This window comes from Mauremys mutica, chromosome 22 (genome assembly GCF_020497125.1).
Source record: "Mauremys mutica isolate MM-2020 ecotype Southern chromosome 22, ASM2049712v1, whole genome shotgun sequence".
NCBI classification, from domain to species: Eukaryota; Metazoa; Chordata; order Testudines; family Geoemydidae; genus Mauremys; species Mauremys mutica.
This window is the reverse complement of record NC_059093.1, coordinates 8,462,237-8,479,589: the sequence shown is the minus strand read 5'-3', so window position 1 is coordinate 8,479,589 and position 17,353 is coordinate 8,462,237. Positions and strand designations below refer to the sequence as shown.

The window sequence follows — 17,353 nt, the reverse complement described above, 5'->3', positions numbered from 1 at the left end:
GAGCCCAAGCCTGACCATTTTCAGAGCATTCTGCTGTAACAGTAGCTGTCAACACAGCATCTAGGTACCTGTTACAAGGTTAAGAGCCGCATTAAGCTAGTTCAGAACTGGTCCTGCATGTATTGCCACCCTTTGGTTCAGCCTCTTTCTCTGATTCCCCACCTCTGCTCGTTGCTGGGCCTTCATGCAGGAAGGCTTTTAAAATAAAATATTGAGTTTGCAACTGTAATAAAAAAAGGCTGGTAAGAAGTATATCGATTTCCTGGTCCCAATCACCTGTCCTAATTCAGGGTTACAAAAGGTTACTATCTTGTCAGTGTCCGGTCAGTTACCACAGTTGCTGTCACAGTATGAGCCTGTGCTTTCACATGGTCTGAGTTCTATCCCCAGTGTCACCCTGAAGTTTAGGTGTGTGTCATACCCATGAAGTCAGAGCCGTGGATTTGTTACCATGGCAATGTGCAGTGTTAGAAGCCATGCTATCAACACTCCAAAATATACACACAGCTTTCACAGGGCTGGTTTTCTCTTTAACAGAGAAGAAACACTTATCTACATTCCTCTGAATGGCTTATTTGCTTCCTTTTATACATTCCTAAGAGTGCTTTGTCTCTGTTTGCTTTGCTTCCCACCTCCTCATCTGTTTTAGTAAGATAAAGAACCCAGATGCATTCAGAATATGCAGTCTTCTTCTAACAACCCCCATGTTTTTTCACGGGTTACCTAAGCTATTCAATCACTAGTACACAAAGAGTAAGAATGTACCTTAGCTCATAACTTGTGCCATCAGATTGGCATTTCGATACCAAATTCATTTTAATTGCTGCATTCTAGAGTTACAGATTCAACTGGACATAATAGATTTCCTTGTTGACCTCTACTGGGTCAAGTCTGTGAGTGTGAGATTATGACCAATGCATTCCCTGGGCTAAATACAAATCTACTTTAATGGGGACTACATAACTCGGAGAATTGTTAATGGGATATAGTCTTTCACCTCTATCTGCCAGTTTGAATTCAGCCCAACTTGGTAGTGATTGAAAGTGCTTATCTGTTGGCTGTCTCATGGTCCATGTGAAAAGAGTTTGGTGGGTTTCAATCCAATCCCTAGTAGACAGGTATCCACATCACAAAACCACACCCGGCACTAAGTGCAACCCTTTGCTGACAGGCTCAGCAGAGAACTCAAGGACCAAATAGGTTATGGGAACTAAAATCACCTCTTCACATTTCCTTTAATAATGGTTGAGGACCCTGTTGGTGGGAAAATATGGGAGAAGCTTGCACTGCTGCTTACCTGTAATCTAGCTATTCTGTGAATGGAAAGTAGGCTTCACTCAATAGGGCATTAGTCCTGCACCATTCATCAGTAATAAATTCATGCTGGGTGAAAGACCAGTTTAATCCTTATTTCATTATTCTGACCCATTTTAAAGATGAACCAGTACTCTGGATGCAAACATCCCCAAAGCCAGAGAAAGTTTGGCTGAAGATTCATATCCCATGGCTTATGCCCAGCTCTACTGTGCCGTATTTAATTTCACTTAATAAGAATGGTTGGGACCTGTGGGAATGAGGCACCCAAGCCTCATTGATTTTCAGTAGTATTTGGGTGCCTTATCCACATTCCCAGCCAATAAAAATAATAGTTAACACCTTTAAATCTATGGATCCAAATGCATTTCAGAAAAGTTGGTAAGTCTCATTATCCCAAATTTACAGATGGGGAAACTGAGAGGTGAGGTGAGTTGCTCAAGGTCACACAGGGAGTCAGTGGCAGAGCCAGTACAAGTTTAATATCCACTGGATACTGCTGCCCCCAAATTGTCATCTAAATATTGAAATGATTCATTTTTAGTGTTGTTTAATTGTTTTTGGCAAAAAATTAAACATCTTGTGGCTCTTTACTTCTTTTTTGTAGCTTTTATATCCATTTGCTTATTGGTTTGACAACCACATCTTCCTTTACCCTTGGGGATTATTCTTCAATTCCTCAGAGAGACTTCAATTTTCTCACAAATCTCTCTTCCTTTCACTTAATTTAAACATTTTTGGCCGATTTCATGATTTAATAATGAGAAATAAATTTGGAGCTTTAATAAGCGTTGAGAGAAGAACTTTCATTTTGGCTGGGGATTACGAGGGGAGTTAAAGGTGAAAATCCCGTTAGACATATCATCCGAATTTGAGCTCTAGACCAGCAGAGGGGCTCGATCCTGAGAGATATTGAAGGCCTTCCACTTCCATTGACATGAATGTGGCCATGTCTATTCTGCATCTGAGAATGAATCTCCCAGCCAATGCCACTGACTTGTGGTAGTGGGGCTTGTGCTAGCACACTAAAAACAGCAGTATTGATGATGCAGCTCAGGCTGGAGCTTCGATTCTATAACTTCGGGGCTGGGAGGAGGTGGTTCAGAGCACCATCTACACAACTATTTTTAGCATGCTAGCATGAGACCAGCTAGCGCTGATCTGTGCACCCAGGCTGGGGAGCTCACTGTAAGATGGAGTGTAGACATACATGGAGATTTTGAGGGCTCTGAGCACATTGCAGTACTGAGCCTTTTAAGATGCAATGCTATAATATAAATGCACAGCAGTGGCAGCTCTCAGATATTTATCTAATAACTTTAAAATCCAACTTCACTAACAGCTATCCCCAACCGATCAGCTCAAAGCAGCTTCTCACTAAACCATTAATTTAAAGTAACAATTCACTATGACCTCAGATTTCACATAAGAGCTTCATGAATCATTTTGTGGGTCTCTGTAAATTATCCAGGCCTAATGCACTCTCATGCTACTTTTCAAGTAGGCATCACTAGACTATAATCATTTAAATATAATATCACTAGCCTGCAGATATCACTTGATTCACTTTTGATTTAACAAAATCAGATTGCAAAATAAAAAAACTAATCAATAAATACCAGCACATTTCTGCTAGTTTTTGGTTGGTTTCTGAACTCACCTTGAGATGATCACGGGACAAAATGTACTTTAACCGTTTTGTTTAAGATTTTTCCTGCTTTCCTGGCTAACCATTAACAACTAAAGGGGAGAACTTTTCAGGTAATTCCCTGAAACATGAAAAAAATCTTGTGCTGTCTATTTGCACTGCGGATTAATTTTACCCAGCAAATATCCAGTGTAGCTATAGCCATGTTGGTCCCAGGATATTAGAGAGACAAGGTGTGTGAGATATTTTTGTTGGACCAACTTCTGTTGGAGAGAGAGACAAGCTTTCAAGCCACACAAAGTTGGTCCAATAAAATATATTACCTCGTCCACCTTGTCACCCAGACAGTGAATAAACAGTTGAGCTTCTAGGCACACTGCAGGGTCTAACTTGCCATCAGCTACCTGGTATTTCATAGTTTTATATAGTTTAAGGCCAGAAGGGATCATTAGATCCTCTAATCTGACCACCTGTATACCATAGACCCGGATGGACAAACATTTTGGCCCGAGGGCTACATCTGGGTATGGAAATTGTATGGCGGGCCATGAATGTTCATGAAATTGGGTGTTGGGGTGTGGGAGGGGGTGCGGGCTCCGGCTGGGGATGTGGGCTCTGTGGTGGATCCAGAAATGAGGAGTTCAGTGCACGGGAGGGGGTCCAGGCTGGGGTTGGGGTGCAGGGGGAGGAGGACTCTGGCTGGGTGTGTGGGCTCTCGGTTGAGGCTGAGAATGAGGGTTTGGGGTGCAGGAGGGTGCTCCAGGCTGGGACCATGGGGTTTGGAGGGGGATCAGGGCTGGGGCAGGGGCTTCAGAGGGCAGGAGGGGGATCAGGGCTGGGGCAGGGGGTTGAGGCATGGGGGGAAGTCAGGGGTGCAGGCTCCAGGTGGCGCTTACCTCAAGCAGCTCCCAGGAGCAGCGGCATGTCCCTTCTCTGGCTCCTATGTGGAGGCGTGGCCAGGCAGCTCTGCATGCTGCCCTGTCTGCTGGTGCCGCCCCTGCAGCTCCCATTGGCCATGGTTCCCAGCCAATGGGAGCTGCGGGGGCAGCATGTGGCACCCCCTGGCTGCCCCTACGTGCAGGAGCTTCCAAGAGCTGTGCGGAGCCACGGTATATGTGGAGTCAGGCAAGCCCCTGACCCCGCTCCTGGACTGGAGCGCCGGAACGGGGCAAGCCCTGGACCCTGCTCCCCAGTGGGAGCTCAAGGGCTGGATTAAAATGTCTGATGGGCTGGATGTGGCCCCTGGGACATAGTTTGCCCACCCCTGTCATAGACCATTACATTTCACCCAGAAACCCTTATACTGAGCCCCAAGATTTTTGTTAAACCAAAGCATTTCAGTCCTCAGGGGACTAAATTGTTGTGTGCCCCGACAGAGAACAGGAGAGACCAAGGTGCCACCAATGCCCAAGTCCCATGGAGTGGCAGAATGTTGATTAAGTGAGTCATGCCCAGATGATCCCAGCAGGTGATCCACACCCCATACTGCCAAAGAAGGTGAAAGAAACCCATGGTCCCTGAATAGGTGATGGTGGTAACTAGTGATGCTATGAGACTCTGGCAGGGATTGCACGGAGAAAGCTGATGAATGTTTGTTATATTTATGCTGTCTCTGGGTATTTGGTCTGATCTAGTATAATTGATGAGTCCATTAATTTATCTGTGTGTTTTTACAAGATAGACAAGGGAGCCCAGAACACTTCAGGTGGGGTGTTTTTTTGGTGCAGTTTAATAAAAATAGGGATCATAACAAACAGATCAAGGGACTGTCGGAATGTCCCAGCTCACTTCCGTTGTCAGGTTAAAGCACAAAAAAGCAAGTGTTCTGCGCTACTATTATTAATTGTATTACCAGAATGCCTCAGAGTCCCAGTCACAGATTAGGATCTCATTGTGCTTCTACAGTGCCTAGCACAAAGTGCTAAGGTTCCAAAGCAGAAATGTCTGTACAGTGCAAAACCAATGCAACTTGCACCAAAACCGATCTGAGCAAACTGTAATCATTAATACAGAGGCACTGGTTAGAGTGCAGAATTCGGGGTGTACTGCGCAGAATTGGCAAGCCACTTCACGCTTCTGTGCCTCCGGTGTAAAAAGGGGCTAATGATACTTACCCAGGATTACTGAGATAACGTCTGTACAGCATTTTGAACATACAGAGTGAAATCCTGGCTCCAATAAAGTCATTGGCAAAACTCCTATTGACTTCAACGGGGCCAGGATTTCACTTGTAAAGTGCAATCTGAGTGCGGAGTTGTGTTATTAGTCATGGCAGTGAATGCGGGGGACCAAAAGGTGTTAATATGAATGCCACGATCACTTAGTATGTGTGCCCAACCAAGTGAGCTGCCTGGTATATTAGCATTACAATGTATCCCCATTCCCCACTCAGAACAGTGCTGAGGCCACGACTGAGAAATGCCTTCCTTGTATCCTCTATAGGAAAAAAGCTCTCTGCACCCACAAGCAACGGCAGACCTTCTATTCAGCTCAGACACCAGCGGCACTAAGAGATACCTGAGAGGGCACCGTGGGCATTAGCATGCAAATCAGCTCAGCAAGCGCTGGATTCCTGCCACAGAACAACGCACCTGTGAAACTCAGCAGGTATGGAAGGCAAGAATGGGCACAGATTATGCTGAGTCCTCACCAAGCTGAGAAGGGTCCCTGGTGTAGCCCACTTAGACCCTCCTAAGGGGACAATAACTCCTTCGGTAAGCTGGGGGTGTGTCTGTAATTCTCCAAAGAGGAGCCAGCACTATCTGTCCTCTGCACAGTTTGCGGAGACCTGATTCTAGCTCATTCTCTGCCCAGAATGGAATACAAGGAGGAGCAGCAGCTAAGAAAGAATCTGCTGTCAGCTGCTCCTCACGTCACGGGGTCTGACAGCCAAGAGCACAAGTGGCACGGGAAAGTGTCAGCTTTCTAAATCCTAACCCAAAGCATCTATGGACCTAGCTAGAGGGGAACAGGTGATGGGGCTCCAGGCATGGAACTCGCTGGGCCTTCCTTGCCAGCCTTGCTGGAGTATGGCTACTTTTGGAGTTGGGAGGAAAAATCACAAGCTCTGTAGCTCTCCCTGATCGTGGAAAGGGACTTACTTATACAGATTGGGCACAGGATCTGGCCTCTGGAAAGATGCCGGCCTATTTATAGGATTCCAGCTTTCCTCATGTTGAAGCAATTATTATTAGCTAACACATGGCAATTCTCCAGCACCTTTCATTCGAAGCCTTCAAAGCCCTTTGCAAATGCAAATGAATTAAGCCTCACAATATGCCTCCCCTCACTCCCATGTGTCAATCTAAGGTACTTATCTGGTCCCCATCACCCTAGTATCTGAGTGTCTCCCAGTCTTTAATGTGTTTGTCCTCCCAGGGCAGTGCTATTATCCCCATTGTACAGATGGGAAGCTGAGGCACAGAAAGGCTAAAGGATTTGCTCAGGGTCACACAGGGAGTCATTGGCAGATCAAGAAATTGAATCCTCCACTCTCCCAAGTTCCAGCTAGTGCTCTAACCACTGCATGATCCTTTTTCTTCATAGTAACGATAATCTTCCCCATTTTACTTATGGGAAAATTGAGGCACAGAGAGGTCTAGGGAATTGCTGCAAGTCCCACAATAAGTCAGGAGGAGTCTCAATCCCCTGCTTTAACCACTGGTTACTTTGTGCTCTGTAAACAAAATAACCATATGCAGAAGCAAGGACAAGCTGAGTGGCCAAGCACATAGTACTGCGGTATCGTGGCATGCTATGGCATTCCATCTTTGGATAGGGTCCCTTCCACATTGCGATTAGTTCATGTAGCCCAAAGGCGTTCCCAACAGACAGGCCCTGTGCAGTGCAGATAGACTGGTAACATCAGATTTGATGTAAAGACAACAGGCCAGATACTAAGTGGTGCCTCACAGGAAGTCCAGCCCAGTGTGTGCATGAGTTTCACAGTTTTGCACCTCTGGGATTCTGGGCTGTTTCAGGCACCAGCATTAAGTCCCTGGCCTAAATTAGAGTAGCCCCTGGAACTAGATTAATTTACAGCTGCTTCCTCCCAGCCACCAGTGGGCTGTTCTGTAGTTCAAAATAGCTGGATTGTCCCAGGTGCTCCCCCTCCTGTCCTATGCTGTCCCTGGCCCCTCCCCCACATTGTTGGGGGGTGAGGTTACTGCAGGAGGTGGCGCACTGCAGAAGTTCCCCAAGGGAGCAATCCTGCACCATTCTGCCTCCAGAGTGGCACTAAGGGGCTGTAATGAGGGATGGGATCTTGCCCCGGGGCTGCCTGTGAGGGTTGGTAGTAACTGGGATTTGCAATTTACAGAACATGGGGCAGTCACTAGGATCCAGGGTTGTGTCTGCACAGACTGTGCCTCTATAGTGTCTCCTGGCCCTGAGCTCCATTCAGTCTCTTGGCAATGGCTCTGGTAGAGTTGCACCGCCAGAAGCTTCAGCAAACACTGCTGCCCTGGTCCTTCAGGCAATGGAAGGGAAAAGTGGTGCTAGGCAGGGAAGGTGACCGATAAGGTACATAGCATAGATAAGGAAGCTAAATCTGATTTCATAGAATCATAGAATATCAAGGTTGGAAGGGACCTCAGGAGGTCATCTAGTCCAACCCCCTGCTCAAAGCAGGGCCAATTCCCAACTAAATCATCCCAGCCAGAGCCTAAACCTCTAAGGAAGGAGATTCTACCACCTCCCCAGGTAACCCATTCCAGTGCTTCACCAGCCTCCTAGTGAAAAAGTTTTTCCTAATATCCAACCTAAACCTCCCCCACTGCAACTTGAGACCATTACTCCTTGTTTAGTCAGTATTAACTCATACTCTTTTGCCCCACAGATTTGAGAAAGGAGAGAATCAGCAGAGTAATTATTCCAGAATAGCATGTCCACATGGAAGTGTTAGTGGAATAGCTATCGTGCAATAGCTATTCTGCTATAGCTGTGCTGGTCAATTTCCCCAAGTCCTAAGAAACCTCAGCTGTCACTTTTGATCATAATTTGGTATAGAAGTCTGCATTACATTCACACATTTGTCTGCCCAGCTCCGTGCCATCTGAAATTACCAACAAACAGACTCTCTTAATGCCAGAGTGAGTTGTATTTGACACTGGACCCTTAGTACAGAGGCACTTAGCAGTGTTACTCTGGATTTCAGGGTCCTTACTACGCTCTCACCTCCATTTAGGCTGCCTATAGACTAAGCCTGTCATGGTTGATAAATGGCGCAGGAATAAAACTGGAAGCTGTGTGTTCATCTAGTCCTGGTTTAATCTTGCGAGCAATAATCAGAGCATCTCCTGTGAACACCCTCGCAAATGTGCTTGGGCTGTTTACTGTAGACTCTGGAAGAACAATAGGCTTTTGGCAGACAAATCAGTCATCTTAATGCTCACCTGGGAATAAGAGAAGTCTTTTTTTCACTCTCATTTGCATTTGCTTTAGGCTTAGAAATAAAGTACATCAAATCTCAGCTCAGCGAGAACTAAGCCTGGAGAAAGTCAAAGGAATAAACTCATCAACATTACCTGGGCCCTAGAGAAGGGCTGATGTGAGACCGGAAGTGTTCTCTCTTTGGGGTCTAAAGCAACATGAGTTCTTGAGGGGGGGCAAACAGAACTGCAGAGATATAGGGCCAGATCATCAACTGGTATAAATCAGTGTAGGTCAACTGATGTCTATGGAGCTGTGCTGTTTACATGAGTGGGGTATCTGGCTCATATTGTGTATTAAACCCTCTCTGTGCTGCACTTCAGTTTGTATTTGTAGTACACAGTTCGGGCTAGGTCCGTAGCTGGTGTAAATCAACATAAATCCCTTGAAGGCCATATTGATTTATAGAAGCTGAGGATTTGCCTATTTAAGAATGCTAGCAGCTCATTAACAAAAACCTAAGCCTGTTAGAAATGATTCCATTGGTAGTACCTTTAAATTCCAGTGGGCACTTTGAAGCAAACATTCCACTGCAAACCATTGCAACCCTAGTCAAAAAGCAAAACTAACCAAAAAACAAAAGTGAAACTAACTAGCCTATTCTCATTGATCCAACTGTGAAAAAGGCAATGCCAAATAATGTAAATAGTGCAAAAAGTAAATATTAAATCTTTCCAGTTTTAATAATCCAAGCTGTTATTTGTCACAGTGATAACAATATTTGTTTTGAAACAAATGTTTCAGTATTTGATATGTGGTATGAAAACATATATAGAAAATATATAATCTCAAACATGACTGTCTGAAAGCTGGCCAGTGACATTTTGGTCTTGGAGGATTGACAGCTCTATTGATAACCACAGTGCTGGAATATGAAGAGGAAACTAGAATATTGGGCTAATGAAGTTGCTTCCTTCCCTTTTATTATCTGTCTCTCTTTAGCAGACCTTTTTGGACGCTGGTTTTAAGTTGCACTTTACACTGTTAAATGGTTGCCACGTTCCACCTGAGAAGCAGCTGCACATTAATGGGGTTTCAGCTGATCCCTGCCTACAGTTTGTGAAGTACTTTTATCCCAAAGATGCAATATTATTTGCTGTAAAAGGGACTATGAATTCAGCTGGAATGGAGTGCATTCCTTCCTGAAAAATCTCTCAGAGTTGTATCCATTGTACTGATCCAACTGATAAGAGACTGAATTTCTCACCATGGCATCAAGTATCAGAGGAACCTACTTTTACTGAATTCATCACTACTGCTTTCAGGTGTGTGTTTTCAATCAGTTTGTGGCCATCAAATCATAATGGGATTTGTGGCACTTTGGGTTTTTTATATTCTACTCAGCAGGCATTTGTGCACATTTATCTTCTCCTTTACAAACTCTAAAGGAGAAGCTGAAAGTTGAATAATTTACAAATTATGCCCACCAGCATTTAGACTTTTCCCAGTATGGCAGCAGCATCTTTGGAAGGGAATTTATAAGACACTGGACTCTTAGGTATCCTGGTTCTCCCTTGTTTTTCTTTTAGATCTCTATTTAAAGTCTGGTTTAGAGTTTTTGCAGAATAAGGGCCCAGTTCTGATCTCATTTATGCTACTATTGTATCAGCATAACTCTACTTGCTTTTATGGAGTTACTCTTGATTTACACCAATGTGAATTTAGAATCAGGCCTTTAAATGTACAACCACATTTCCACTGAAGTCAATAAAACTATGCCCATTTTATACCTGCTGACAATTGGGCCCAAAAGTCCTGTTAGAAGGGGTAAGAAGGACAAGTGGGATATTATAGGTAATTAGTTAGGGACCAAGGGATTTAAGTCCAGTTAGCTGTGGCTTGTCTCTTTGAACAAGCATTTTTCCTGTTTTTATAGGCCATGTATAACAAGGTTTCCTTAAACTCAGTGTTGAATCCTGCCTCTGTTTCTCCTTTCTTACATACCCCCGTAGACCAATTCGCCAGCCAGCTGAATCAATGAAAGGAAGCTGTTTCCTTCCCTTTTCCCAGGAACCTATTACTGTTCAAACAAATTCAATCTAACATCAGTCAAAACAAGAATACCAGGTCCTGCTGCATGGCCCCTCCTAAGGTATCTACCTCAAAAGGCTTTAGCTTCTAATACTACTTACGCTTTTCCCCACCCAGGTCTTTCACCTAGCTAGCATTACACTAAACCCTTTCCTGACCAACCCTACACCCTATAACTCTCATCCCTGAGTTAACTTCCTGTCAGCCCTTTCTCTCACCTGGAGGGAGGCAACTGATTAATGACTGGCAGGAGGGCTGACCCTTAAAGGGCAACCCAATCCTATGACATCACCATCAAGGAACATTTTTGGTTCTGAAATGGTTAAACAGTCATCTTCACTATTATCCAGTCAGAAGAACTGAACTAAAAAGAGATAAAAGGTAATAATTACCTAAATAATATACCAGTCTCCTAGAACTGGAAGGGACCTTGAAAGGTCATTGAGGCCAGCCCCCTGCTTTCACTAGCAGGACCAATTTTTGCCCCAGATCCATAAGTGGCCTCCTCAAGGATTGAACTCACAACCCTGGGTTTAGCAGGCCAATGCTCAAACCACTGAGCTATCCCTTCTTGTCATTTTCAGCTTGCCACAGTCCTGCTGGCTTGCAAGCCTCAAGATGTGCCTCTTGTGTTTTATTGATGCTACCAAGTTCAGTAAACAGCCCCTCCGCTAGTCTTGCAAAGGCCTTAGGGCCACATCAACACCTTCCCAGCGCCCACAGTTAGTTACAGGCTGGACTTCAGGGGGAAGTGCTGAGTGAAAAATTAAACTGCCTGGAATGCAAAAATGAATAAAACTTTCATCAAAAAAGAATCCCCAGAGTTTTTGTTATTTTCATACTAGAGCTTTTCCTAACCAATAAGACTGGCCAATCTGGAGGATGTGTGTTTTCATATTAACAGGGGAGGAAGGTAACCAAGGGACTTTAGGTAATAGAAACACTCAGTGTCCAGGCCTCCTGGGTTCTGCAGCGAATCTCTTGTAATGGAGAGGGAGGCAGGGGGGCTCTGGTGAAACAATTAAAAGGGATTAAAGCCAAGTACTATATTTTAATTGATCTAATCGTCGCCTCCCAGTGGACTGCACAGAGCGATCTTACTAGAATTACGCCCATTTTCTCAAGCAATGGCTATGCTGGGAAAGTGCAATTTGGATGGCAAACCACTCCAAAGCTTGACCTTCATTAACATGTGAGTGGGATTGGCCAAATGAAAGAGGCCATCAGAATGGTTTCCAGAGTGAGACCAAAGGGGGGAGGGCAGTGTCCCACTCCAGTTTGAGTGTGTGTTCCTGCTCGGTTTGTATACTTGTACATAGGCCATACTTATAGGCTGGGGAACGCGATCCTGGAAAGCAGTGTCTATGAAAAAGATTTGGCGGGGGCATGGTGGATAAACAGCTAAACATGCGTTCCCAGTGTGAGCCTGTGGCCAAAAGTGCACCTGTGTAAGCTAGGGCTGCATAAACAGGGGAATAGCAAGGAGGCATAGAGAGGTTATTTTTAACCTCTTTAATTTCGCAGTGGTGCAGCCGCAGCTGGAAGTTGCAGCTAGACAAATTCAGACTGGAAATAAAGTGTAAATTTAAAACCGTGTGAGTAACTGGAGCATTGGAACAATTTACCAAGGTTTGTGGCGGATTCCCCACTTTTAATTCATGGTGGGAAGGTTTGCTATAAAATATGGGCTCAGAATTCTTTTGGGGGCAGCGCAATGCCCTCTGGTCTAGGGCAGCCTGGATGAGCACAAGGGGCCCGTCTAGATTTTGTGAGCACCCCACGTACGCCCCTCCTGTGTGTGTGTTCTGAACGACACCAGCCAAAGCAGCTTTTATCCATCCACTACTATTTCAAGGTTTATTTGTATTTTTATTGTAAACAAGGTGATCAAACAACAGAAAAAAAAACAAAAACCCAAGACCCCCCCCCACCCCTCAATATACAGACTCTGATAGAAAATACAGCCTGGGAAAGGGAAGCTGACATAAAAGTGAAGACAAATCAAGAGCGAACCGCGCTGGTTTATTTTTCCTGATGGCCTCAGTCTGAGTGACGCCTGGGAGATTCCCTCGGCATAGCAAAAGGAAAAATGTCTGGCACCGTCAAGTTCTCTCTTTAGTCACTGCAGCAACGGGGGGGGAAAAATCAGATATGATAAATGATGGACAGGAATCTTTTCTTTTGCTAACCTGTAAATAAATTTTCAAAAGCGAGTGTCTTTTGATGAATAGTGCCTGGCACGCATAAGAACATGTTGGCCTTTAAACAAACATAAGAGGTTTTTCTGATGTCTCCAATCTTCTTGTCAGGAATGCAAAATACGCTGGCAAATCGTAGAATGCGTGCTATGAGTTACCACTAAAATCCAGGGCCCACCTCCCCAGTTGTTAGAAATCCACCCAGCACAATTGGCTTTAATGTAGTGGCACTGACTTTCACCAGTGGAGGAGCTGGTGCAAGGAGTCAAACTAGATGCCAAGACTCAGATCCCCCACAGTATTTAAGCTCCTAGCTTCTATTGAAGTCAGTGGCTGTTAGGTGCCTAAATAACTTGGAGGATCTGGGCCAACTCTGTGCAAATTGAGCTGGCCCAATTAAACATCAATTTAGCTGTACTGATTTACATCTGTGGAAGATTTGACCCCCAGGAATCTAGCCAGCAGCTAATATAATGCTAACTACTTTGGATGTCAGAGGCGGGGATCAAACCTGAGACCTCTTAAGCTAAATTACATCCCTTTTTAGCCAAGGCTATAGCAGACTCCTTAACAGCTACCTCACCTAGCCACTGCTATTAGAGGATGGAGAGCCATCTGCTGTAAGCAGGAGTTACATACTCCCCCGAGGCAGGGAAGTGTATCTTGGACTGCAGAGACTTCCGTGAGTTGAATTCCCATATGAGCTATTACTTGTAATACCAACCATTCTGGATGTCATCAGCAGGGATCAAACCTGGGACCTCCTGAGCCAAAATGCAGCACCTCTACCACATGAGCAGAGACACCTTTCTCTTAACTAAAGCTGTAGTGGGCTTTTGAATGCTAGTTGGCCTAGCCACCACTAGAGAGAGGCCAGAGTCTCACACTGAGCAGGCAAGGGTTACACACAGACTTTGCTCCAAACCCTCAGCTGGTGTAAGCTGCCCCTGACTCCACTGACAAAATACAGCTACATTAATGTACACTACTGGCTCACTCTGCACACACTGAGCAGAACTCTGACTTAGGCCCTGTCCACATTTAGAGCAAAAGAAAGCTGGCTGCGACCATGTTTAAACACACATTGCTAGCATGGCTTCCCTGACCAAGGGATTATGTTTTTCCCTCGTCCCCATCAGCTAGCTAAATGGTTGGAGAGAGATTTTACTCAGTTATCAACCCAACCTTCCCTTCTCAGGGCAGAAGCCAACAATATCTCATGGGGATAGGACAAATCTTCCCCCAAGGGCAGGCTACTCCATTACTGTCTGGTCTCTTGTCCAATCCCCCCGCCCGAATCCCCATCCCTGTTCTGCTAGTGAGGCTTGCCAACCCAGGTCCTTTTTGTCTGCCTCTCCCACGCTGCTCGCAGGCATGGGACACCCTGCCTGAGCCGCTCAGCAAAGCCACTGCTTTTGTCTCCTGAAGACTCAGGTCTATGATGTCAACATGGAACTAACCCCAACTGACCGTGGCAAGGTTTTGGTGTATTTGGGGGTAGTCTTGAATTGACTTGCCCTCTCCTGCTTCCCGCCAAGAACCCCAGAAGCATTATGGGCCAGATCCTCAGTGTAAATGAGTGTAGCGCTAGTGCAGTCAGTGGAATTATTCTGATTGATAGCACCTAAGGAGCTGGCCCTGTTACTGAAACGTATTATCAGAAAGTGGCCAACTCTCACATGCTCACACTACGTGTATGTTTCACCCTCCTAGCTCTGTTCGTTTAGAATGTAAGATCTGCACAGCTTAATAGATTCTGAGGTCAGAAGGGAATGTTATGATCATCTAGGCTGACCCCCTGCATCACCCAGCACAGAGAGCCTTACTGAGAGCAGGGACTGTTCCCTACTTTGTATTTTTTTTGGGGTGCTGCCAAAAAGAGCTACTATGTAATAATCGCCAGTGCCCATTGCAGGTATCTGCATTCTCTGGGGTTCTTTATACCCTCCTGTTAAGTATCTGGCTACAGGTTACTGAACTAGGTGGACCATAGAGCTGATCTGCTACAAGGAATCCTGTGTGCAGGGAAACCATGCTAGACCCCGTTTTCCAGCAATCAGGTTTAAAAGAGGCTGTGGCTTGCGTTGTTCTCATCTCACTGCAGCATAGGGCCCAGGGGATTGTGTTGTTTTTCCTGAAGTGACCATGTGTCCTGCCCAGCTTTTTTTCCTTTGTTTTCTTTGGGAATGAATAGAGACAATGAAAGCAACAGAAGTTTTCGGTATTATGCAAGTAGTGTTTGCAGAGGCCAAAGCAGCAACCTGCTGTAGTGAAGATCAAGCAGGCTGGAAGTACCTCTCCGATCCTCCGGGGGGCGCTGTTGAGTTGCACCCATGAGCGATGGGACTCAAAACAGCCTCAAAGCTTTAAAAGGGGGGAGGGGTGGGAAGGAAAATCAATTGTACGACACCATCTTTTATTTCAGTACATTTAAAAAAAAAAAGAAAGAAAGAAAAGAATTCAACAGGAGATACCTTTGCTCAAGGTTTGTGTTTATCGCCGCCCCCCCATTGCTTCCCCCCTTTTTATTTTACAATCAGAAATTGCATAGAATTTTGTTTTTCAATCAGAAAATTAACTCTTCACTGTAAACCCCACATTTGTACCAAGCAGAGGGAAGCTGCTGCTGCTATGGAAGGAAGGTTTTTCTCACTGAAGACCCGGAGTGATCCTCCTGTCGAACCTGACCTCCCTACCCCCTGTCCATTCAAGGACATTTGGTAGCAAGGAAACCCTCAGATCTAGATGCCACCTGGGTCACACGCAGGCCCAGCTGTTGAGTCTGGGGACAGTGGTAAGAGTTCATAGGATGGCCCTGTGCTGTACCTGTGAGCACCTGTTTCTATCATGATGCCTACGACTGTACTTGCAGAAGCCCGTGACAATGGGTAGTAAGTGCAACTGCCCTCTGCTGGGGGGAAAAGGCAGTGTTCCTAAGAGAGCATATGGAATCCAACAGCACCTGCCCGTGACACCTTCCTTGATGCTTCATACTCACCATACACACTCACCTTCCCTGACAGAAAAAACAAACAAACAAAAAAAGACACAGAACCCCTGAAATTCCAGGTGTTTCAAGGCCTCTTTGAATTCACTGTGTGTGTTGATTGGTTTTTGGCATTTTTATTTTTAATAACTCCTTGAACGGACTTTCATTTCATCCGCTGCTTCTGTTTGGGAGTCATCTCCTATCCCTCCCTTCCACACGCCGCATGCCACGTCGCTGCAAAGGCAGGAGAGTTCAGCACCTGAAATCTGGTGTGCTGGAGACTCCAGGCTCTGATGTACCAAAAATAAAATAAAATATAATAGATTACTCCTCTCTTCCCCTCCCCCCACCCCATCAAATAAAAATACCTCTCAGAGAACATCCCTACAGAGTCTGTGTGATCAAGACAGATGACACTAGTGTCCTTTTCTCCTATCTTAGGATGGGGTAGTTCTGACAATGACTCTTCCCCCTAGTTGGGGCAGTTCTGGTATATGAATTGCCCTCAGTGTGTGTCATCCCCACTTCAAAACCAGATTTTTGAGGTGAGGGAAAGCTGCTAGAGACAGGCCAACCAGAGAATCTTCCACCTAGTGGTTCAGAATCCAAGTGGGATGAATGTCCTCTTAGGTAGGAGAGGTACCAAAAACCTCTGGCTGGGCCTGGTTCTCAGCCTGAAGGTTTGCCTTGCTCTCGAGGAGCTGGATAACTGCTTTTCATTTAAAAACGAGTCTGACATTGTACAAGTCCATGTTCTGTAAAATGGAACATGAGTTTCTTTGCCCACCCCTGCCCCACTCTACTCAGGTTCGCTGCTGTTGGTGGCTTTCTCCCATTCCAAGCTCTCTTCGCTTTGTGCAGGTGAACCCGGAGCTGGCCGCGCCCGGAGGCCCTGGAACCTCCGACACTCCGGGCACACCCGAATGTGCGTGCAGCCTCGGGCGACCAGAGCGGCTTCTTGTGCAAGTCTTTGCGCCAGGGCGTCTGGCTCACCGCCGCCGCATAGTTTCCCGTTGCTGAGAGTGGTTGTACTGCGGGGTCGACGTTCCTCGGCAATAATGGGCCGAGTCCGTATCATCCCCCCTCGCCTTCGCCGAGGGTGGAAACTGTCTTTGCAGAGGATGATACTGCGCAGCTCTGTCACCATCTCCTGGCAGACAGACATCTGGAAGACACACACAGGCAAGAGGTCAATTTAAGATACTGCCCAGATCCCAACATCTGTACCAATTCTGGATCCTGATGCTCAACTGTTCTGGATGCCAAAACTAGTGCTTGGGATTGTCACCTGTTCTCATAATTGGCATTTAGCACTGCTACCTGTTTTAGATTCCACTCACTGGAATTCCCACTCATTCTGGACCCCAATATCCACATCAAAGGTCCTCACATGTTCTAGATCATCAAGTTCATGTCAGGGATCCTTACCTGTTTCTAGACAGAAATTCATGTGTTCTAAACCACACCAACTGCATATGGAATTTCCATATGCTCTAGACCGCCAACAACCGCAACTAGAATTTGCATATAATCTACATTTTACTAACTGGACATGAGATGTTTGTAAATTCTAGACCTGGCTCAGTGCATTGGAAATTTTACATTGCTCTGTACCTGGAATTCTTATGTGTTTTAGGTCTCACTGCCTGCAACATTCATTCTTAGACCCACGATCCTCATCTATTCCAGACCCATCCCACTTTTGTATAGGCTTCTCTGTGGTGCTCCTCACTGCAGTACCTG

The 17,353-nt window shown here is 45.5% G+C and overlaps 1 protein-coding gene and 1 long non-coding RNA gene across 4 annotated transcripts in view; one reads left to right on the top strand and one right to left on the bottom strand.

Annotated features, from left to right (window-relative positions):
• LOC123354895 overlaps nucleotides 1-17,353 on the top strand; it is a 37,226-nt gene that overhangs the window by 2,773 nt on the left and 17,100 nt on the right. For both annotated transcript variants that reach the window (XR_006574949.1, XR_006574948.1), the window contains exon 2: nucleotides 5,405-5,569. This is a non-coding gene — a long non-coding RNA (uncharacterized LOC123354895). The remainder of the gene's footprint in view (nucleotides 1-5,404; nucleotides 5,570-17,353) is intronic.
• GRIK4 (glutamate ionotropic receptor kainate type subunit 4) overlaps nucleotides 12,393-17,353 on the bottom strand; it is a 305,039-nt gene continuing 300,078 nt past the window's right edge. For both annotated transcript variants that reach the window (XM_044997260.1, XM_044997261.1), the window contains exon 20: nucleotides 12,393-16,775. In XM_044997260.1, the coding sequence (XP_044853195.1) occupies nucleotides 16,410-16,775 (366 nt within the window). In that variant the 3' untranslated portion in view covers nucleotides 12,393-16,409. The remainder of the gene's footprint in view (nucleotides 16,776-17,353) is intronic.